The following is a 24,617-nucleotide window of genomic DNA, read 5'->3' on the forward strand; positions in this document are numbered from 1 at the left end:
GAAAATACACTTTGGCAACATAGGAATGACAGATGATGTTACAATAGTAGTGATAATCGCCAAATTAGATTTCCTTCTGGTGTTAAAAGGGTCCTGGGAAGTTTCAGGAGGTAGTTACTGATGGAACAGAGAAGCTGATAAGGCCCATAGACAGCTTAACTTATCTCCTCTGTCTAACTATTTTTCAGTTTCATTGTTCAGTTCTTCTGAACCATTTACCTAATGTGATCCACTCCATAACTTTCCATAATATTTTTTAAAAGTTGTTGATTTGGAGAATTTGTTTTATGTCCATAAGGAACATTGGGAAGATCTTCTAGGGAAGCTCTATGAAAGAACGTGGAAAGGGAATATATACAATGTGAAAATGTGAATGGTAGAAAGCTGGGGAGGGAATATCAATGAAATTGAGAGCTCTTAAAACAGGCTTTTCTTTACTTCCCTACTTCATAAAAAGCTAATTGGAAAAAATGGAGACTGATTTATGCAAGATGTTAGAAAATGTATATCGCTTTCTCTCAATTGTAAAATGAATTGAACTTAGTCAAGTTCTTATGTTTTCAAATAGAATATGATATACCTTCAAGTGTTAAAAGTTCTTGTGTTATGTGACAATGTCATTAGCAACAGGATCTTAAACAAGCACTATGAAGAAGAAGGTCATTTTGATGTTCTTCACCATAGACACAATTATGAGAAAAAATGCTTAGTCCTAAAATGCATAGTTTCCACTAAAATATTTACATATGCAAAAATGGAAAGAAAATACAATAGAATGAAAATAGTATCAGATATAGAGTCACAAGAGCAAAGTCGTAAGGTTATACACTGCATTTGGCAAAGTGTCTGACACACAGTAGCTATTTAATAAATGTTTTTTTTAATTGATTGATTATTCCTTGTGTAGTCTTGGGTAAAACATTTCTCTGGGACATGATTTCCACATCTGTGAATAGAGTTAACCTATAATATATGATCTCATTGGTCCATTATAATAACAAATTCTATGCCTATAAGTAATCACATTCAGCTCTAAGAGGAGATGAGATACAGCTATGGGTAAATGAAAAAATAAAATATCCAAATTTAAAGGATGGTTTTATTCTTTTTTAAAAAGCTTTCATATTTCTATCTGATTTGGAGAAACAACTGTATGCTTTGGTCAAAGCACTGATAGATACACTATTATGAAAAAGGCTTACAAGATGTTTTATATAGTCCAAAAACAAAGTTTTATGTAAATTTTTGCATCACCCCAATTCTAAAGTTAGACATCCTTAGTGAGGTAACTTAGAACAATTAGGACAAAATAAGGATCTCTAAAGATCCTCAACCCAAATCCCTCTATTCCAAATACCTCCAAGATTTCTGCAAACTCACTTTTTCAGTTGCTAGAAATCAAAGTATTTTTAATGTGGCGTTTGGAACCAGAAATATTCTTCAGAACTAATTTAAAATCCCTCCCTGACTACCACTATTAAGTGATTAACCTCCATTTTGTTCTGAATTCACCCTTTAAGTCACTTCAAGACAGCTGAAATATTTTTTCAACAATAATATAAGCCTAGGTAAAGTTCATGAACCAAATAGACCTATAACCAATGAATCCAAGACCTGTATGCAAGATAATAGGAAATGATTTATAAAGAAAGTGTTGACAAGGATGGAGCTGTCATTAATTTTATGATAACCCAGGTCTTTGGTGGACTTTTTGCCAAATCAATAAGCTTGATAGCCACAGAACAAAGGTGTCAATTTAAGAATGCCAATCTAGAAATTATCTCAGAAGAGCTTCTTCTCAATTTGAGGTGTCTCATCAATTTCTTTTCAAACCTTTGGCAAAAATACTGCACATTCTGACTCCCCTCCTCCAGTCATTCCACAGGCAACAGCACATGTTAATGCACCAGGGTATAGTCGAAATCACTCTCTTTTTAATGAGTTGCCCATTCTACTCTAATTTCTACTGGCAGTCACTGAAGCCAAAAATACTCCAGGAATAGCTGAGCTGAAAGTGAAAGTAAATCTACCAAGTGTTGAAAGGACCCAGGGGACTGCTAAGATATAGGATATAGTTGCTAAGTAACTTAAGGACAATAAACAAATATATAAAGTTGAACTATGTAGTTATTTTTCATTTTAAAGTAGAAAACTAATTTTTAAATCCTCTAAAAAGTAATGTTTTATCACTGAAGGATTAGTATTTATATGTATATTTTCAAATGGAAAGTGCCATGGTTCCCACTCTCCTCTTCTCCCCTCTTCACTTGCTTCCTCCTTCTAACACTCTTTAACCAAAACTCAGTTTTCTCATCTGGAGTTAACAAAAGAACATGATGGAAGTAGTTAATAAGGGGATTGGGAGACCTGGTAGAAAAGAAAGGAAGTATTAGGCACATATACTCCAATTCTAAAGCCAAGAAATAAAATAGGAAAAGTTTAACTCTAGGCATACAATGATGACATCTTGCTCATAGGAGTATTCACATGCAGGTTATATAATGATATTTCTATTCTAAACATAAATATCATCATTCCGAATAAAATTAAAGTTTGACATCAACAATTTTGCTATTTGTTCCTCCTTTTGATGGCTAAAAGCAAAAATCGTTGCCACAGATAGATAAAAGATATATAGACAAAGATAAAAAGACAAGGGAAACTCAAATATCCTACAAAAAAATCCAAAAGAATAAATATAAAATGGGAGGTAATATGCCAGATAGTGGGAATGATATTTGGAATTAGGGCACCTTGTCTGAAAATCTCTCAACTTGTATATACTAAGGCAAAGTACTTGGGCCAAGAACCAAGATCTAAACTGCTTACTCATGGTTTCCTCAAGTAAAACAGATACATTTAATTTAAATCAATACAAGATGCTTGCCAGAAGTGGAATTAGACCACTGGGTTGCAGATAATACTGTCATTTGGGACAAAACTGGATCTCAACAATTGGAAAGCCATTGATTGCTCATGAGTAGGATGAGCTAACATAATGAAAATGACAATTCTACCCAAATTAATTTACCTATTTAGCGCCATACCTATCAAACTACCAAAAACTTCTTTACTGAATTAGGAAAAACTATAACAAATTTCATTTGGAATAACAAAAGGTCAAGAATATCAAGGGAAATAATGAAAAAAAATGTGAAGGAAGGTGGCCTAGCAGTACCAGATATTAAACTATACTATAAAGCAGCAGTCATCAAAACAATATGGTACTGGCTAAGAGACAGAAGGAAGGATCAGTGGAATAGACTTGGGGTAAATGACATCAGCAAGACAGTGTATGACAAATCCAAAGAGCCCAACTTTTGGGACATGAATCCACTATTTGACAAAAACTGCTAGGAAATTTGGAAAACAATATGGGAGAGATTAGGTTTAGATCAACATCTCACACCCTACACCAAGATAAATTCAGAATGGGTGAATGACTTGAATATAAAGAGGGAAACTATAAATAAGTTAAGTGAACACAGAATAGTATACTTGTCAGATCTCTGGGAAAGGAAAAATTTTAAAACCAAGCAAGAGTTAGAGAAAATTACAAAATGTAAATTAAATGGTTTTGATTATATTAAACTAAAAAGCTTTTGTACAAGCAAAAACAATGTAGTCAAAATCAGAAGGGAAACAACAAATTGGGAAAAAATCTTTATAACAAAAAACTCTGACAGGGGTCTAATTACTCAAATATACAAGGAGTTAAATCAATTGTTTAAAAAAATCAAGCCATTTCCCAATTGATAAATGGGCAAGAGACATGAATAGGCAATTTTCAGGTAAAGAAATCAAAAGTATCAATAAGCACAGAAAAAGTGTTCTGAATCTCTAATAATTAGAGAAATGCAAATCAAAACAACTCTGAGGAATTACCTCACACCTATCAGATTGGCTAAAATGAAAGAAGGGGAGAGTAATGAATGCTGGAGGGGATGTGGCAAAATTGGGACATTAATACATTGCTGGTGGAGCTGTGAACTGATCCAGCCATTCTGGCTGGCAATTTGGAACCATGCTCAAAGGGCTATAAAAGACTGCCTGCCCTTTGATCCAGCCATACCATTGTTGGGTTTGTACCCCAAAGAGATCATAAATAAACAGACTTGTACGAAAATATTTATAGCTGTGTTTTTTGTGGTGGCAAAAAACTGGAAAAGGAGGGTATGCCCTTCAATTGGTGAATGGCTGAACAAATTGTGGTATATTCTGGTGATGGAATACTATTGTGCTCAAAGGTCTAATAAACTAGAGGAATTCCAGGTGAACTGGAAAGACCTCCAGGAACTGATGCAGAGGGAAAGGAGCAGAGGCAGAAGAACATTGTACACAGAGACTGATACACTATGGTAAAATCAAATGTAATGGACTTCTGTACCAGCAGCAATGCAATGACACAGGACAGCTCTGAGGGATTTATGGTAAAGAACGCTACCCACATTCAGAGGAAGGACTGCAGGAGAGGAAACATAAGAAAAAAAACTGCTTGAACACATGGGTTGAGGCGGACATGATTGGGGATGTAGACTCGAAACTACCACACCAATGCAACTATCAACAATTTGGAAATAGGTCATGATCAATGACACATGTTTAAACCAGTGGAAATGTGCATCGGCTATGGGTGGGGGGAGTGCGAGGGGTGAAGTGGAAAGTAGGAGCATGAACCATGTAACCATGTTAAAAATGAATATTAATAAATGTTTAAAAATATTGTCATTTGTGTTTTCTGAGGGATTCTAACTTGAATGCCTCGTTATAGCATGAAAACAGCTTTAAGTTCTTGATGGTCAAATTTTTACAAGTTCAACTAAGGCTTGAATATGATCCCAGTGACAGTTGTTTCACTCAGGTCATTATATATATGAAGGTATTTCCAAGTTAAGTATGGAGGGATTCATCAGCTGAGCATTGACAAGTAGGTGTTGTTTTCTCTGGCTATGATTACCTGCCATCCTTGGCTGGTTAGGGTCCGAATGCTGAAAATTAACAAGGGTCTGTGGGGCTAGGCGGGGAACTTCATGTAGATTACCCAGAAGATGTCATGCATAATCTTGAAATTTCATTTAAATGAAATTCCTTAAACAAGAGTCACAATAATCCAAGTCAACTATGATGGTGACGACGGAGAACGTTTGATCAATGTCTACATGAAACTATGGAAATGGTCAGTGAGTTATGGATTATCACTAAACTAGAGTCTATTTGTGAACATCGATTCTTTTAAATGCACCATCAAAGGTGGGAAAATGACTTGGAAATGGTATGGAATAAAGTTTATTTAAAGGCCCATTTTATTTAAACATTTATGATTCTATTTGAAATCAATATTGACATGTTACAGTTTATAAACCTCAGTAATGATAATCTTATTTTGAAACATAATGGATGATAACCCATTCTTTCTGAATTTGGGGTATTTATTTTAATAAAAAATATTATATCTTATCCATTATATGAGTGTTAGCATTTGAGAATCTAAAAAACTTTTCTCAGCAATGAAAAAGGAAATTTTAGGGCTGTTCCATTCTGGTTTTAAAAACAAGAGAGTGGTGATTCCCAGCCTTTTTTATGGGTCCCCAAATTCAGAGAGAAGAGCTGAAGCAACAGCAGGCAACAGGGTCAGCGGAGGGTGAGGCAGGGTGTCAGCACTAGCAAAAGGCTAAACCTCAGGAAGTAGCTAGAGTTCAGAAATAGGGTTGATATTTGGCACTCCTTACTTTGCAGCTTCTTAATCTTCAGAATGTGCCCTTGGTTTTGAACTCTGACCAGTAACCAACTCACTCTATTTCTTTTTTCTTTGGATTCCAATGTCCTACAGCCATTCTGGGACTAGCCTTTAGTTAAAGTTTGTGATCAATCTCTCCTCTTTGCCCTACTTCTTCTCTATAAGACTTTTCGTAATTATCAAGAACATGGTCAGAGGAAGTGGAAGTATACCATTCTCGCTTCCCCTGGTTCCTTTAAAAGTATGGAACATGGCTACTTAAAATATTTAAATACATTTAAAATAATGTTTGGAAAATTTCACAATGTTCTTTGGTGGTGGTAGTGGGAAGCTAGGGTTGTTGATATTTTATTGTTATAGTCCAATAAAAGCCTGAAGCTTCATAGTTTATAACCAAATGACTAAAGCTTTAAAATGGCATGTTCTGGCTTGAGATGAAATATACTCATGGAAAATATTCATGGAACTTTAGTTTGTAACATTTATATAACTGGGGTGGTCACTAAAAGGCAATGATTAAAAGTACGCCACTTAAAGAATAGCTGCAAACAAATATAGAGAAGCTAAGTGCAAATTAAATCTAGAAGTTGTGAGTCTTTTAGCCTAAAATTAAGTTGCTGAATAAAGTTAGACAGTGTTGGCTCAAATTCTTTTCCTTTAGGAAATGTGCATATCACAATTGTGAGATACTGCCTACACATACATACATACACGCACACACACACACATGCTGTGTCTGTATTTAGGTTCAACCACACATAAATCTCTGGCATGTATACTGATCTAAAAAATGTGTCATTTTAACCCAAATGTTTTTCCTCCTTTTCCTTCACAGCATTAATTTTGGATGCACACTGAATGCTAATAAGGAGAAAAATTCATCATTCTACACCCCTGAAAATGAAATTCTATTTAATTATTTTAATTCATAGAGTTTAATGTTTAATTTCCTTAGGAAAGATGTTGACTCTTATAGTCTTACCATCTCCCCTAAAAATAAGATTTATACTTCTTACTCCTCTGGTTAAACTAACATGTTTAAATATTTAATCAAAATACACGATTTAAGGGATTTCCTAGAGGAATAAACACATTTATTTCATTCTCTCTTTTCCCCATGGCACAACAAATTAAGACATAATTTTCAGTCTTGCAAATCAAAGATATTTAATCATTCTTTTTCATTATGAAAAGGTAAAATCAAAAGATATAAAAAGCATTCAATTCTTTAAAATACGTTGAACAATAGGGCTTCTGATGTTATTTAATCTCTAAAGAAACATCTTTGTTAGGATAAAGGATTTCTTACAGTAATTTGCTTGAATATGTTGTTTGTATTGGGAGACCTGCAAGCAAATTCTTCAAGTGAAAGCAATTCTCAGGGCTAGTGTGTAAATTGAGTATCATGTACCTGATCTGTTCCAGTTACCCTAGGAGTAGGTTACTTACTTCCGAATCCTGGAGTTAAATTGCAATCCCTGAGCTCAGTTATGCATTTACTTTGTCATCCGAAATAAATTGCTTTCACATTTTGCCTTAATATGATTCCATATTTTCCCCAAGCAAAAATCTTAAATAAAATGAGAGTAAAGGAAGTAGACTAAATTTCTTGGACCCAGATCTGCAATCCTTCCTAAGGCAAGGCTTCCACTGACCTTAATCAGAGACAATATATGTATTGCCAAAGTGTCATTGAATGCTGGTAAAGGAAATGAAATCAAGAAGCTGTATGAAATAATGTCTAGTCTTCCACTTGTGAAATCACAGGTTAAATCTAGTATGTTCCCGTGAAAAGACAATCATTTCAAAGAGAAGATGAAACCAAGTTTTAGATATTAAAGGGTTTATATAAATCAGTACAAGTTTAAATTTTTGAACTCGGGTATTATCTTATGTAAATAAAAGAGGACAGGGAGAACAATGTAGTAAAGTAGCTGTCAAAAAGTGGTCCTACTGATACACTGTGGCACAATTGAATGGAATGATGGACTTCTCTACTAGCAGCAATGCAATGATCCAGGATAATTCTGAGGGACTTATGAGAAAGAATGTGATCCACATCCAGAGAAAGAACTGTAGGAGCAGAAACACAGAAGAAAAACAACTGCTTGATCACATGGGTCAATAGGGATATGATTGGGGATGTAGACTCTAAATGATCACCCTAGTGCAAATATCAGCAATATGAAAATAGGGCTTGATCGATGATACATGTAAAACCCAGTGGAATTGCTTGTTGGCTATGGGATGGGGGTGGGAGGAGGGGAGGGGGAAAAAAAACATGAATCATATAACCATGGAAAAAATATTCTAAATTAATTAAACTTTTTCAAATTTAAAAAAAAAAAGTAGTCATAGACCTTTGAAAGCTCCCAGAATATCCAGGGTTCTCCAAAAGGCTCAAAACCATCTTCATAATAATATAAAATGTTTTGAGTTCTAATATACATATGTCTTCACATTTTCAATCCTCCTGATTGGGTGAATGCTGCTAGGAATTTACAACTGGAACAATTATGAGTTTTGAGGAGAAAGTGACAGATCACTAGATCATTTGAGAAGAGACAATAACTGAAAGCAGGGGAAGCCAAAATATCCTTCAGTGCTAACAAAAGAGCTAAAAGTTTAAATTCTCATGAAGATTTACTGAGCAAAGAAATATAAAAATCTGTTTTTTTCCACTCATGCTGTTGTAATTTTGATTTTAAACCATATTCAAAATATTCTAAGTATAGTCATGCAAATGACATTTTATATCATTGAAGCTTATCTCAGAGAAACAATAGTTTACTCAGGAAAACAAAAGATGAGATTTCAGAGACTGACTGATTGAAAGCAGATTCTTCTACTTTCTTAGCACATGTTAGTCTTTCATTTGTTAGTCAATCAACAAGCACACATTAAGCATATGCTATGTGACAGGCACTAAACATGAATAATAAAGTTTATCTATACATATTAATTTTAAGAATATCAAAGTAAGATAATAAGCACTAAGCAAATACCAAGTATCACAGTTAAGCCTGATTATAAATGGAGATTCATAATGTGACTACTTGAATTACATACAGAGATTTGTTAACTGAACTATGTGGTTTTACTTATAATTTATTAGTTGTCAAATTATTAAACTCTTGTTTTAAAAGGGACTTAACGAATCACTGAATTTTTAAAAAGTCACAAAAAAGTGATTATATAGATAACCAAGAATCTATGATTTTTCAAAATTTACATATGTTGATAACTATATTTAAATAAAATTGATATACTTTACAATGGAATGAATTTCATTTTATGCATTTAAAAGCTTTATTTTTGTTGACAGTTCAGTGGTACAGTGGTTAGAGTGCCAGGCCTGCAATCTGGAGGATTTGAGTTCAAATCTGGCCTAAGACACTTCCCATGTGTCCCTGGGCAAGTCATTTAATCTCAAATTGCCTACCCCTTGCCATTCTGTCTTAGAGCTGTTAAGAAGATACAAAGATTTTTTTAAAAGTCATATTCTTGAAAGACTTCACCAGAGTACCGAAAACATGACAAACGAAAAAGATGAAGAACCCTATTCTGCTTGAATACTTCACTTGGAAGTATGACCAATTGCCAATTTCATAGTCTGAGTTTAAACAATGAGAAAGCTCTTTATCATATAATTTGACTCAATATAACAGACACTGGTTTTCTAGTTCTTTCCTCTGGAGCAACTAAGATCAAATTATTCCTTTTTGGCAAGTAAGAGCAGTTCAAGTATTTGAAGGCAACCAGTATAGTCTCACCACACATCCCTGTGGTTTTCTCTTCAATAAATTAAATATTCCTAGTTTCTTCTTCATATGAAATAATTAAACTCTGCTCACAATCTTGCTCACATTCATATAGTTAAGTTTAGTAATCTTTTCATTAAAATTTTATTCTAAAATCCAACATAATATACCAGGCAGAATCTAGCCATTATTGAATAAAATAACTTTGTGGCAGCATAATCTTTTTCAGAAATTGTCTCTCTGGATGATCTGAAAGCCAGGGGCATGGATTCTTTGCTGCAGTATCAGTCGGAGAGGCCTCGTTTATTCCCAGATATTTGGGGTACAAACCCAAGACTGTAACCCTTTATTTTGTGAGGCACTATGCATAAGTAGAGAAGGGCCACTTTCACTGTCTTATCTACCCATCATTTGTTAAAAGAATCTTCTTCCATCATTTCTTCTTCTCTACCTGCCACTCTTACTCCCTCCCTTCCTCTCTCTCTTCCTCCTTTCCTTCTTTCCTTCCTCCATTCCTTCCTTCCTTCCTTTCTTCTGTTTTTCCTTTCCCTTTACTTTTATCTATCAATTTGCTATCTGATTATTTAGTTTGGATATGAGTCTACCTACCTACCTAACCCAGATAGGAAATTTAGAAGACACTCATGTGCCTAATTCTCAAATTGATTGCTTCAAAAGCTTTAACTTGTTCCATTTTCCCTGTGTGCACCTCCTTGAGTAGCATGGTAGCTTTACACTCCCCAGGGGCTCACCATGTCAGTTTAAGGCATATGTGCATACACTCCAACTTCTTTAGCCCTACTTCAGCTCTAACCACCCAGATTTAAGAGATCCACTGCTCTCCACCTCCCTAACAGCAGAAGCTACAGGCATGTGCCACCATACCCGACAAAAGGGACTTTTTAAGGTTCTTGGCAATATCACTAAATATAAACTATCATTGTTAAGAAAAGTAACCCTAAACTAAAAACATCTGGGAAGGATTTTAAGAGGGGAACACAGAATTTACATAAGAAGAGGTACTTAATGTTGCTTTTAAAGAATTGAACTGAATAGTTTTTAAAATTTATTTACTTATTTTGCATGAAGGTTCAACTCACTTCCTGCATTGGTAAGAAACCTATTTTAGAGTCTTGGTGGCTATTTAAAAGACTTCATTTCATTCTTATTGTTTTCAATATCACAGAAATTCTTTGAAGAAATTATATTCCCTAAGCCATAACTGCCTATTATTTACAAAATACTCCCTTTAGAATTTTCCACACACAATCTTTATAGCATTCTATAAATAAGATGCTGAATGTCTACATTCACGACTTCCTTCATGAGTTTCTCCAACTTTTTATTGAGTGTACATTTGGAAAATATACAACAATGTTATTAATCTTTTCCTTTATGATTATCCCTAATCTCCCACAAGTAAAATATTTTATTTTACTTTTTTAAAAATTGAAAAAGAAATGAGTAAAATGATTGTTGCCTTTAAGTCATTTTTTAGTCATGTCTGACTCTATGACTCCATTTGGGGTTTTCCTGTTAGAGATACTGGGAGTGGTTTGCCATTTCTTCCTCCAATAAAGCAAACTGTTAAGAGCCCAGGGTCATACAGCTACTAAGTATCTGAATCCAGATTTGAACTCAGGGAGATGAGCCTTCCTGATTCCATTGTGCCTCCTAGCAGCTCCCAAAATGACGATAGTATGTGTATAAATGAATAAAATCTGGTTGCCTCAACTAAATACACTATTCTGTAGAAATAAAACAAAGTAGAGAATCAGAAATAGCATGCCTATTTATCTCTATGTAGATTATAGAAAGGTAATTTTTTCATTTTATTAGCTATTTTCTTGAGTTAAAGAGGTAAAAAATGAAAAATATGCTTTTATTTGAAATAGAGAAGATAGCAACTCTTGCCATTTTCTCACCATTTAAACAATAGTTTAATGAAAAGAGAACGTATTTTATTACAATGGAACTGATATAATGCAGTATATACGGAATATTTCATGATGTTAGCGATTCGATTCACGTTACCTTAAACAGTTGATAATTTAATCATATTAGAACGATTAAAAGGCATCACATAATGGAAAGAATACTCTGCTTGGAGTCAAGCATCCTGGCTTTCAGTTTTTGGTCTACAATGTGCTTGAATTAACTCCTTTATCCCTCAGTTAGTATCAACTGCAGAACAGGGATGATTATACTTACCTATCACTACTTTGTGGTGAGAAAACAAGTGTTTTGTGAAGTATAATAAAAATGTGCAAAAATCTAGATAAGAGAACAAGACCTGGAATCAGGAAGATCTGAATTCAAATCTGACTTTAGACATTTCTTAGCTGTGTGACCTGTGGCAAATCACTTAAGAGTTTTTGCTTCAGTTTCCTCATCTGTAAAATGAGCTAGAGAAGGAAATGGCAAATTATTCCAACATATTTGCCAAGAAAACCCCAAATGGGGTCGCAAAGGGTTGAACACTATTCTGAAAACAACTGAACCACAATAAAAGTATGAATGTGTATTTTTATTGCTTTTGGTTCTAGTATACCTATACTTTTCAGTTTTTAAATGATTACCTGAATGTGCATATAATTACTTATAATGAAAGAAGATATGTGCTTGAAGAGTATTCAGAACTTTCTTAAAAGTAGAATGGTATCATTTGTAATATAGTATTATTTTATTTTTTTTAACCAAACCTGTGATTTCAATAGTTAGGGATACATAGTGAGGACTTTCTTCTTCTCTGCAATTTAGAAGCATAGATGTTTTCTTGGAGCATTGAAAAGTGAAGTGATGTCTGCATTATGGGAAGATGGCAGAGGAGAGCATGAAGCTTCTTCACTCTCCTAATACCTCCACAAACAACCAAAAATAACTCCACAAAATCATTGCTAAAAGTGCCCAAAAGAGACAGGAGTTGGAGGAAGGTTTCTGAAATTCCTGGCTTAAACCACTTTGCCAAAAGCCCTGAGGATAGAAACAGAGTAGAATCAATAAGGTATTCCCTTTGGGGCAGGACTGGCAAACTCTTGGGGTTTGCCGAGTCCTGAAACTTCTATTGCTGAGGTTATTGGAATTGGTAGGTTGAAGTCCCTGGGAGCAGCGGCCTCTCCTGCCCTTCTGAAACCCTCACTCACCCATAGCTCAGGATTGAAATAGTGGACACCACAAAAATGAGGTCACCAGGCTCTAAGGGCAAGAACTCAGACCTCACTGCTAATAGTGGGCTAGACACTTTCTCCATCTTAGGTTGGGCCAATATAGAAGGAGAAGTAAAGAAGGAATGTGTACCAGTTAGTGTGTTTGCTGAGAGACTGGGGCCCTATCAATTTAGTAATTCCCAGGAAAAAAGTCCCTAGCTGTTGCCACAGGGGAAGGTAGATTGACTGCTTGCAGTTGTAGTGGCAAAAATGCCCATGGGCTCTGGTTGGAGCACCTAAGGTCAATCATGGCCTGGATTTGAGCAAAGGACCAGCTCCAACTCTGGACTATAAAAAGTGGAATAACTAAACAGGATCCCAGAAAAAAATTAACACACACATACACACACACAAAATCCTGAAACCTGAAATAATATATCCTAGCACCTTAGAAACCAAGGGATTCTAGCAAAAAAATCCTATAATTAAGTCTACTGGCCTGCCTGCTAAAATTAAAAATAATAATAATAATAATAAAATAAATGAGGAAGTAAATGAGAGAGACCGCAAGTACTGATGGCTATTTTAGAGACAGAGGAACCTTGGCTCAAACTCAGAGGAAAATGAAGTAAAAACTTCTACTTCCAAAATAGCAAAGAAATACAATTAGTGGCCACAAGCTCAAAAGAGGTTTTTGGAAGAGCTAAAAACAACCTCAAAAAACAAATGAGATAGGTCGATAAAAAATTAGGAAAAAAATAAGAGCAATGCAAAAAAAATTATGAAAGAAAGATCACCCAAATAAAAAAGAGACCCAGAAACTTACAGAAGAAAATAACTTATTAACAACTAGAACCGGGGGTCAGCTGGATGGCTCAGTGGATTGAGAGGCAGTCCTAGAGACGGGAAGTCCTAGGTTTGAATCTGGCCTCAGACACTTCCTGGCTGTATGAACCTGGGCAAGTCACTTAACCCCCATTGCCTAGCTCTGTAACAAATAAAAAATTAATATAGAAGGATATATATAAAAGATATTAGGATTAAAAATTTAAAAAAAGAACTAGAACTAGCAAAGGGGGAGCTACCAATGTCCTAAGAAAACAAGAAATAATAAAGATAAATCAAAAGAATGAAATAATAAAAAATATGAAACATCTTATCACAAAATAACTTACAAAAAATAGATCAAGGAGAGACAATATAAGAATGATTGGAATTCTAGAAATTTACAATTAATAAAGGAATTTAGACACCATACTCGAAGAAATTATCAAGGAAACAAGCCCCAGAATCTAGAATTAGTAGGTGAAATAGAAATTGAAATAATCTACCAGTCATAGCCTCAAAGAAACCCAAAGAGGATAATGCATAGAGGTCCAATTGCTATATTCCATATCTCCTAGGTTAAGGAGAAAATACTACAAGCAACAAGAAAAAAATAATCTGGAGCCACAGTCAGAATAATACAAGACAGTAACAACAACAATAGAAGAATACAGAATATGGAAAACAGAATTTATAGAGCAAAGGAGATGAGCTTACAATCAAGAATAATATATCCAGCAAATCTGAGCATAATTATAAAATGTAAATAATGGATATTTAATTAACTAAAGGAGTTTCAACTATTCTTGGGGGGAAAATCCAGAACTCAGCAGAACTTTGATCTATAAGAAACATACAAAGGTAATGTAAGACTAATCATAAACAACCACAAAATTCAGATTATTTAATTCTTGTATGGGAAAATGTCATCTATGGCCCCTGGGAATGGAATTATTGCCTGGGCATTTAAAGGGGAATATATGGATGGAAAATTCAAGGATGAGGTGAATGGAATGAAATGAGCTCAAATAGTAGTGGAATGGATCATGAGAAGGTAGAGTGGGATGGCTATTTCATATGGAGGATGAAAAAGTAGAGGAACTGCTATAGAAAAGAGAAGGGGGGCTGGTAGTACTAGAACCCTAGTCTCATTATACCTGGGATAAAGAGAAAACAACCTACACAATCAGAAGGAAAAAAATCTTCTTAAAATACAGAGAAACAGAAGGAAAAGAAAATAGGATAAGGAAGGGTCCTAGAGTCCCCTAGGAGGATTGAGGAAACAAGGGAAGGAATGGTGATTTAAAGAAAAGAGGGCAAGAGGATAAGAAAAGGGAAGGGAGGGAGAGATATCTAGAGGAGAGTACCCATCAAGAGGCAGAGGGGTAAGGTAAGGGGATGAAGGAGGGACTCAGGACAAGATTGGGGAGGGATTTTTAGAATTAAACTCACATCAAGAAGTAGGAAGATACAGTTGTAGGGATAAGGAAGGGATTTCTGGAAATATTAATAGGATAAGAATTAAAAGGAAAGGGGGAAGAGATTGGAAAGAGGACGTTTGGAAAGGTGGACTAATTTGGAATTAGGAGGGAAGAGGGACAGGATAAAGGAGGATTTGTGGGAAGGAGTATGAATTGGGGACATAGTGATCAAAGGAAATTGGACATCTGAGGAAGGATACAGTGGAAAGAAAGGAAGAGGAGGATAAGGAGGAAGAGAGCAGATGGAAATACACAGCTAGTTACTATGACATTAAGCATAAGTGGGACAAATTCACCCATAGAAAGAAAGCAGATAACAGAGAATCAAATACAAGTACCTGACAATACGTTGTTTAAAAGAAACACATTGAAAATGAGACATATACATAGAGTGAAGTTGAGGGGCTGAAACAGAATATATTATGCCTTAGCTTTTCCAGAGAAGGCAGGGATATGATCTCTAACAGAGTTGGGGCTAAAATGGATATAATTAGAAGTAATGAACAGAGTAATTACATTATGTGGGGGGGGTATTATGAATATTGAAACATTATCATTATTGAACCTGTATGTACCAAGACTTATAGCATCCAGATTTTTAAAGGAAGGACTAAATGAGATACAGATGGAAATAGATAACAAAAATAATATAGTAGAGGACTGTAATCTACTATATCAGAACTAGATAAATCTAACCAAAATATAAATGAGGAAGAATTTAAAGAGATGAATAGAAACTTATATAAATTCAATATAATAGGTATCTGGAGAACCTCCACACACCTATATGAGGCTTGTAGCAGATCTAAGTTAAAGCATAGATATGATCCAAAAATATTTTCTGGTGGGATGACAGCAGTGTAGAGGACATAAATATTCTGAAAAAGTTTACTTTAATGCTCATCATACTATGGTGGTAGTCTTGCATTATTGAGGAGTTGTAGTATTGGAAGAAAAGTTCCACTGAGTATGACCAAGCTGGAAAGATTTGGTTTTGGAAAGAGTATGGTCCTGGGAAAAGATTGTGTCTGTTGCTTAAGGACTAATCTAGCTATAGCCCTATTACTGTATGTTAATTAAGAACCAGGTGGATAACATTTATCACAACCAATGGTAATAGGAATATGCTTAAACAAGCCTAATATTACATTGCTAGAGAAGCTATGAACTGTTTTTAGAAAAAAATTGGAAATATACATTAAGAATTGTAAAGCTGTTCATGCTTTTTGATCAAGGAATTCCCATAACTAGGATTAGGCTTTAATGGGGTAAAAAGCTGTGTATGTATAGAAATCCTTATGGAAGCTTTGCTTATAATGAAAAAATAACTAGAAATAAAACAAATTCAATGATTTGGAGAAATGGCTGAAAAGACATATCTGAATATAATGGAACATATTATATTATTAGAAATGGTAAATAATGGACATATAAATAAAATAAGGGAAATACATAGAGATGAAAAGAGAAGAAAATAGAAAAAGAATAACACACACTATGATTACATTAAAAAATAACATCCAAAAAATCAAAAGAAAAAATATCAAAAACAAATCCAAAGGGGGCAGCTGGGTAGCTCAGTGGAGAGAGAGTCAGGCCTAGAGACAGGAGGTCCTAGGTTCAAACCCGGCCTCAGCCACTTCCCAGCTCTGTGACCCTGGGCAAGTTACTTGACCCCCATTGCCCACCCTTACCAATCTTCCACCTATGAGACAATACACCGAAGTACAAGGGTTTAAAAAAAAAATCCAAAGGGAACTCAAAAGCAGAGGATGTATATATTAGCACATATTTTAATATCCACATTTTAAACAGATTGTAAATAATATGGAGTTTGTGGTTTTGCATGTAATTTTATGCATGTTTATTTAAAATTTTTTGTCATGGAATAGTTACTAAGAATATAATATTAAAAATTTAAACACAAAGAAATCCCAGGAAAGCTGAAAACTCTTTGTAAACAATTTTTAAGCATTATTTTTCCTTAGTATTACAACTATAGATAACATTGGCTTCTCTGGAGAATTTCAGTTTATAATTCAGTAAATTCCATTTATTTTGAGAAACTTTTTTGGAAAGTTTCTTGATAACCACTTCCATTTAAAGTTGTTTCTAAAATATAACTCTCAATAAATAAATTGCTTTTAAAATAAAAGGAAGAAGGAAGGAAGGAAAGAAGGAAGGAAGGAAGGAAGGAAGGAAGGAAGGAAGGAAGGAAGGAAGGAAGGAAAACAATTTTTCAAAGTTCACTGCGAGTATGTGTTAAGAGTTGGGAACAACCCAAATTTTTCTTCCTGATTCTGAGATCACCCTCTATATCAATGGTATAGACTGACTCTTGTGACTCCAATTGGGGTTTTCTTAGCAAAAACAGTGGTGCAGTTTGTCATTTCCTTGCCCAGATCATTTTACATATGAGGAAACTGAGGCAAAAGGGCTAAATGACTTGTTCAGGGTCACACAGTTTTTAAGTATTTGAGTGCCCAACTCAAACAGAAAGTCCCTCTAATCTTTACATAAACTCTTGGTCTATATTGACTTAGTTTTAAAATAGAATATTATCTATATTTTATTGAATTTATATTTATTTTATGGAGTGGTTTTTAACCTCCCTATTATCTGGTTCTGGCTGTACTTTAACTACCACCACACCCATCTCGAGTTTGACACTTCTGTACTACATTATGATTCTTATTATGTGTTTAAGTTAGACTACTTCAGCTTATTTTAGTTTCAGTACTTAAAAACTAAGTATATTCACAAAGTTTCCATAACTAAAATGGAAAAGTTTGGCTTGACTGGCTACATATTTTTGACAGCCTGATAGCTAGAGCAAATTAGCCACTCTTCCCCCTCTTTTTTTTTTCCTTAAGGAAATCTTTTGCTTCATGGTTAAGGTTACCTTTAGGGCAGGGTGAAGGTCATGCCTCACAGTGCAGCTGTTGTACTGCACCTGGGCTATAAGTAGAGCCCTTCAGGATTCAGTATTGACAGCCCCCTGAGATCAATAATTACAGATGTTCAAAATGAGAATTGTTATATAAGATAGGGAACTATATCTTGGCAAGTTCTGGAAAGCACAGATACAAAATAATATCAAATGTCTGCATGGTGGAACAAACTCAGCTAATCATTAAATCAAATATGTTCAAAATTTGACTTTAGTGCCTGTTATAAAATCCAGATTCTGGGGGAATTGCATGCATGGCTTGATATATTCTATACTTGGATCAAATCGACTATTCAAGGTTTTTTTTGTTTATTATTATTCAAGAGAATGAACAACTTCAGTAATATGTTGGGGGTGAAGGGTGGGATGGTGCATGGCCTTTAACTTTTATGGTATGTTTTGCTTCAAATGAATAGAGAAATAAATGCATTAGCACTTTATTTCCATTTTCTTTCACAGACAAGATCAAGATATTTCAGGAGCAATGCTTTCACCTGGAAATGGAGCAGAGTGTTTCATAGAAATTTTCTTATTATTCATACTAATGACAGGAAGATTGACACTAAAAATCGGAATCAGCCACAAATCTTTCTCAAATGGATTGGCAGCATTGTTCTGTCCTTTTTGGCCAAAAGAATCTGGATGGAAAGCCAAGCCTTCTGCTAAACCACCATGTTCCCCAGCAGGCTAAGGGCCATGGTCTACTTCTCTTCTGAGTATTAATTTCATTAGAAAGTTCTGCCTTGGATGTTTGCAGATAGATTTCATCTAAAGATTGAAATCGCACAAAAGGAGTGTGAATGTTATCCTTCAACTGGATTTAGAATATTTTTCGGATTCTGTTTTAACTGGCTGGGGCAGTAACCTGCTACCTTTTCAAAAATAATTATAAGAAATAATAGCTATGATAGTGATTATTGCTGTGTCAAACTTGGAATATCAGTATTTGTTAGTTCCTTTTAGCTTAGCTCTATGAAATCTGTACTGATTGTCAAGTTCCCTCAACAAATATGTCTAAGTAGGCTGTTTTTTTTAATCATTTTATTCTTCACACATTATATTTGAAAATTACTTCACACTTTTCAAGGCATTTTCACACACATTATCCCATTTAATCTTTACAACAATCCTGTGAAATAAGTAGCTCTCTTTATTCTTAAATTATAGATGGGCAACTGAAGTGCAGAGAGATTAAATGATTCGTCTAAACTTGTACTCTCATGAGTGTAGACAGGACTAGAATCCAAGTTCTCATTATAAGTCGAATGTACTTTCCATTCTGGTATATGACTTTTTAAAGATCTAAAATCTATCAGGTTTGTAGACAATGCCAGTAAAATTCTCCCTTTTTATTCCAGCTTAGAATGGCAAGGCAGACTAAAGGCAAAATGGGTCAGGAAGATGTGAGTTCAAATTCTATCAAATTCTCAAGCATTAATTAAGTGCTGAACATTCTCTTCTTCCCTTAATTCAACTGAGAAAAAAAGGTAAACTTTCTGAAGGAATTTTACTAGGTAAGTAAAGGAGAAAGTAAAGTAAAACAAACTTTAGAATACAAAAACAGAACTGATGAGTTACAGAGCCCAGAAATATTCTCTCAAGATGTCTATAATTTAGATAAATATTTTCTGGCAAGACTTCTGAAAAGACAACTCCCTTGTCCCCCAAACACACACATACACATGCACACCTGATATTGATCATCATCCACTATTTGTCAGTACAATTTTGTTCAGCCCAGAATCCTAGAATCACTAGTCCTTGGTGGAAGTTGGTTTCTCATTTATTTGAATTTAGCTTCTGGATTTCCTGTTCAAACTCAGTCTAAACTTAAGTTAAGATTCCTTCCCATGACCTTTATTAGAAATAATATTAAATCACATGTTTCACACCTTCAAATATTATGTTCCTTTTATATCCTAGAAAGGATTTTTTTTTCTTTCTTCATTTTCAAATTTGTTCTATTTCTGACAGTAAGATACCCTCCAGTATAGAGTAAGGGATTTTACTGACCACTTTACCAACTCTTCTTCCTTCTCTATATTTTGAAAGTGATGACTCAATTGTTGGCTGCTAGGATAATAGAATTAGAGACTAAAGTGATCCTAATGTACATTGAGTTCTACTGTCTCAGAAATGGATGCTGAGGGCAGAGAAATGACTGAGGGTTATATAGATAGAGGCTTTATGCAAATTCAAGACTTTGTCCAATGCATCACCCCACTACCAATTCAATTTACAATTTTAACACATTAAATGCAGGTGCTTTAAATGTAACAAAAAATAATAATCGCTAGTATGCAGATAGTACTTTACATTTTGCAAAGTGCATTGCACATATTATTTATTTTAACATTTTATGTTAAATAATATTAATTTTTATTATTTTATTTATTATACAAATAACAATCAAATCACTTCAATTAATTAACTAATTAATTGTGTAATATTAAAATAATATTTTAGCAATCCTGGCAAGTGGATACTAATATCCCCATTTTATAAATGACGAAACTAAAGTTGGAAGAGGTGATGTGACTTGGCCAGTCTCACAGCTAGTAAGTATCTGCCTAGCATAAACTGCAGGTTATATGAACTAAAACACAGAAATGTTTTATAGCCTCAGTTTACTATGAGGTAAGTGAGGCTCTTTACACCCAGACTAATGAGGCACTTGCTGAAATAGCAACATCTCACATATTTAATATTTGTTCATTTACAATGATTTTTCCTCACAAACATTATGCAAGAATCAGTCAATAAACATTTATTGAGTACCTCCTATGTGTCAGTTAAGTAGGAAAGTGCTGGGGAATATAAATAAAGGTAAAAGACAGCTCCTGTCCTCAATGAGTTCCCTATCTTTAGGACAAAATACATCACTCCCATTTCACACATCCCCTAATGGAGACTCTGAAGTGAAACCTGAACCTAGAACACTTGCATCTAAAACCATCGGTCTTTCTATTTCTTGATTCCATTTCTCCTAAAGCATGGTGCTACTGAATGTAATGCCTGCCCACTCCATGGCTGACAGCTTGATGCAGGGAAAAACCCTAAACCAGAGAGTTCCTAAGTATTCTAGGACTAGGGCACAGGGAAGGGAAGAAATGATAATAGCTAGGGGAAGATGTTGACAAGAGCTGATGGATTTTACAACATATACAAGTGAGCTTATTCATGAAATGAATTCATAAATGTGAGGTGAGGCTCTTCTAATGAATCCTATTTCCATAAAGTGAACAAGAAAAATCATCTCATTATCATTCAATCACACTGTAAGCATCTAGGAAGGACACTGACATGGTTCACTCTACCCTTTTTTGAGAATAATATCCTCATTCATTGGGAATCAGGTGATAATAAAAGCATCGTAGAATTTATTTAGAATTTTATAGTTTGCAAAGTGTTTTTTAATTTTTTAAATTTAAATTTTGAATATTTCCCCCTAGTTACATATTTCATGTTCTTTCCCTCTCCCCCAAACCCACCTAACCCCCCTTAGCTGACACACAATAATTTGCAAAGTGTTTGACAGATATTATCTCATTTAATCCCAACAACAACCCAGGCAGTATGTCTATTATTACCTCTGTTTTATAGATGATAAAACAGCACTGCTAAAGTTCTGGAGCTAGAGTTGAGGCATAGGGAAATTAAGTGAGTTGCTTCTGGTAACTGCATAAATTCAAGAAAGTGTGATGAACTAGTGTTCCTCTTACCCCAAGTCCAATACCCATCACACCAGACTTTACAACTACATTGGACCATAATAAGTTGTGGTTATGAACATAATCCATTAAATTTCAGTATTGACCTAAGGACCATCATTCACATGTCAAATACTCAATGAATAACAGATTCAAGAAAAGGGAAAATAGCAAAAAAGAATAAAGAAAGAACAAATAAAGTGAAAAAAGAAGAACTGTCAGGAAAGATAGAAAAAAAGATAATGAATGAAGATTTAGAGAAAATGAATACAAATACATCTTGTGCATCCATTATGGTATGCTAATATCTTCATTTGATTTTTTTAAGCCATATTGTTTGTCTTTGAAACATAATTGCTAACTATAGACTGCTGGTGAGATTAATTAGACCTATGAAAGCTAAATAAATATGAATTTTTATACTTTCCTAGAATGTTAGGTCACATAATTCCTATAGTATTTCATGAGCTGGATGACTGTGAATACTAATGAGTCAAATGAAAGGAAACTTATGAATATCAAACATAATTTATGTGTTTGACAGTCAAATAGGTCATAGTTTTATATTTGAGATATGAACGTTAAACAGAATCCCAAAATCTAATCCCAGCTCTTCACATGCAGCTAAAATAAGGGTATGTGGAAAGCAGCTCTGTAGAAAAAAAATTGCAATCCAATATACTTTTAAGTTTAACACTGCATCATCTATATTTTCTCTATCACTTCTTTTAGTCTAGTCTAGACAGTGAATGAAACAAATCAAAGTCTAATATTTATGTAGCCTGATGATTTTGAAAGTGTAAATGTTCACAATGAAAATTCATATCAGAATTACAATCATTTTGAGAGCCTGCTGGAGCCAGCATCTGTGCACTTTTGATATCAAGGGCAACGACTGTAAGATCTTGCTTACACTCAGTCAATACATGTACAAATTTGGCATTTTAACCTAAATTCCCCTTGCTTCACACTCAGGACTATTTCTTTTCCTTTCTTTTTATTATTAATTATTGTTTTTGTTAGTTGAGTTTCAAGCTGTTTCCCTCCTTTCCAAACCCACACTAGAGAAGGACAATATTTAACATATATATGCACATACATATATACACATATAGAATATATATGGAAGACCTATTCTTTTGTGAGACACTGTCTTATATACCTTAAAGGTAATACTCCTTGTTGAAAGCTAGATTTTTGGCTAATACTCTATTATTCAATTTATAGAATTATGACATTTTTTTCAAGCTTCATATATGAAGTTCTCATTGGTGAAATCAAATATCAATGGAGTCTGAAGAATACGCACATGTGTACCTTTTCTAATTTATTTTATATATTCATATATAGTTTTATACATTAAATTATATTCATTTTATTTATGCTTAATTCATACATTACATATACAATTATATTTATTGTATATTTATGGAAAATTCTGCAAACTAGTTAATCAGCAATTGTTTTATCTAATACATAGACACAGGCATATACATATATATGTGTGTGTATACATACATATGCACATATGCAAACATACCTACATTTTTCCAATCATGCTTCTTAAACATTTGCCCTTGGCTAGGCCATTTCAAAATCAAAGGAAATTCAAGATCAAAGAAAAACAAAGGAAATTTCCAAAATCATAAATTACCCCTCAGAAGTTTTGCAGATGCAGGTGTACTTGAAGACAAAAAGCCCATCTATAACTCTGACCCTATCTAACTTCCTGCATAACAGATCTTGCTGTCATGATTGCTGCTAACCATGAAGACCAATTGAGGCTAACTATATTGATTGGGTCTCCTGAGCTGTTTACTGAAAATATTAACAACAGATTATCCAACAAAGGTGACTTACTTCCTAATAAATATAGGTAGGACCAACATAGATAACATCCCAGGGATATCATGTTCATTATTTAAACAAATATTATATATTTGTTCCTTTTGAGGATTTCTTATTGATAGTCAATTCCATAACCTTTGTAATTATCTTCAGTATTTCCACAATTGCAAATTAGAGAGATATGTGGAATCTAAGTGTAAAAGCACAAAAGAAAAATAAATGTATAAACTGAAAATCACAAAATCAGTATACACAAGATTGCAAATTGCTTATTTGTTTTCTAATATAATTTTTAAAATTTGTTGCTTACCAAAATATCTTTTCCAGCCCACTTGCACTCGTCCCTTCGAGTATGAGAAACTGGCCATGCAATCTAAAAGCAGAGAAAAAAAGATTACTTTGGTGCTGCTTGGAAGGAAGTTTCACTTAAAATCACAAATAACTTCTGAAGTCCAAACTGATGTGGCCAAGATCAATCAATACAGCATCAAAAACAGACAAGATGCATGGAATTATCGCCCTTTCTTAGTGTTTCAAGTTCCTATTGAGATATCTCTCTACATACTATAATATATTAAGATATTTAATTCAGATTTTGTTAATTTATTTCATTTCATTTTTTAGGAAAAGTGAATATAGACAGGTGGCTGGAATTATAATTGCATGCAAACGTTATTGCTGCCTCTAATTATACAATTTCTTCTCCTTTCCCCAGTACTTCAGCCATTTGAAATTTATTCCCCTTTAATATAGATAAAATTTGACCACTATGTTCTTCATTTAATTCATCATTACTATGCAGTTAAAAAATTATTATTCAGTATAGTAGAAAAATGATTTGGCATGAAATGACCCTAAAGATAAGTCACTATGAAGTTACCTAGGTTGGTCCTCCAAACCTAGGTGAACAGTTCCTTCTTCATCTATATTTGATTTTGAAAATACAAATTACAAGAATATCATCCTAACTTCATTTTAATCTCTAAAGAACACTAAAATGCCAAAAACCTTATGGCTAATAAAGGCTATTTTGTAAGATTTTCCTTTTTATATATAATTTTGGATTTTACACAATTAGAGAAATGGGAGAAATAAGGTATGAATAAGGTACTAATTATGCTGTAGCATTGAGGACTTTTTTTATACTATGTCTTCCTTA

At 34.1% G+C, this 24,617-nt stretch overlaps 1 protein-coding gene across 1 annotated transcript in view; it reads right to left on the minus strand.

Moving 5' to 3' along the window:
* SEMA3A (semaphorin 3A) overlaps window positions 1-24,617 on the minus strand; it is a 296,356-nt gene that overhangs the window by 176,792 nt on the left and 94,947 nt on the right. The window contains exon 3 of the mRNA XM_044677729.1: window positions 23,769-23,831. Coding sequence (XP_044533664.1) covers window positions 23,769-23,831 — 63 coding nt within the window. The remainder of the gene's footprint in view (window positions 1-23,768; window positions 23,832-24,617) is intronic.

The sequence above is a fragment of the Gracilinanus agilis genome, chromosome 5, assembly GCF_016433145.1.
Source record: "Gracilinanus agilis isolate LMUSP501 chromosome 5, AgileGrace, whole genome shotgun sequence".
Lineage (NCBI taxonomy): Eukaryota > Metazoa > Chordata > Mammalia > Didelphimorphia > Didelphidae > Gracilinanus > Gracilinanus agilis.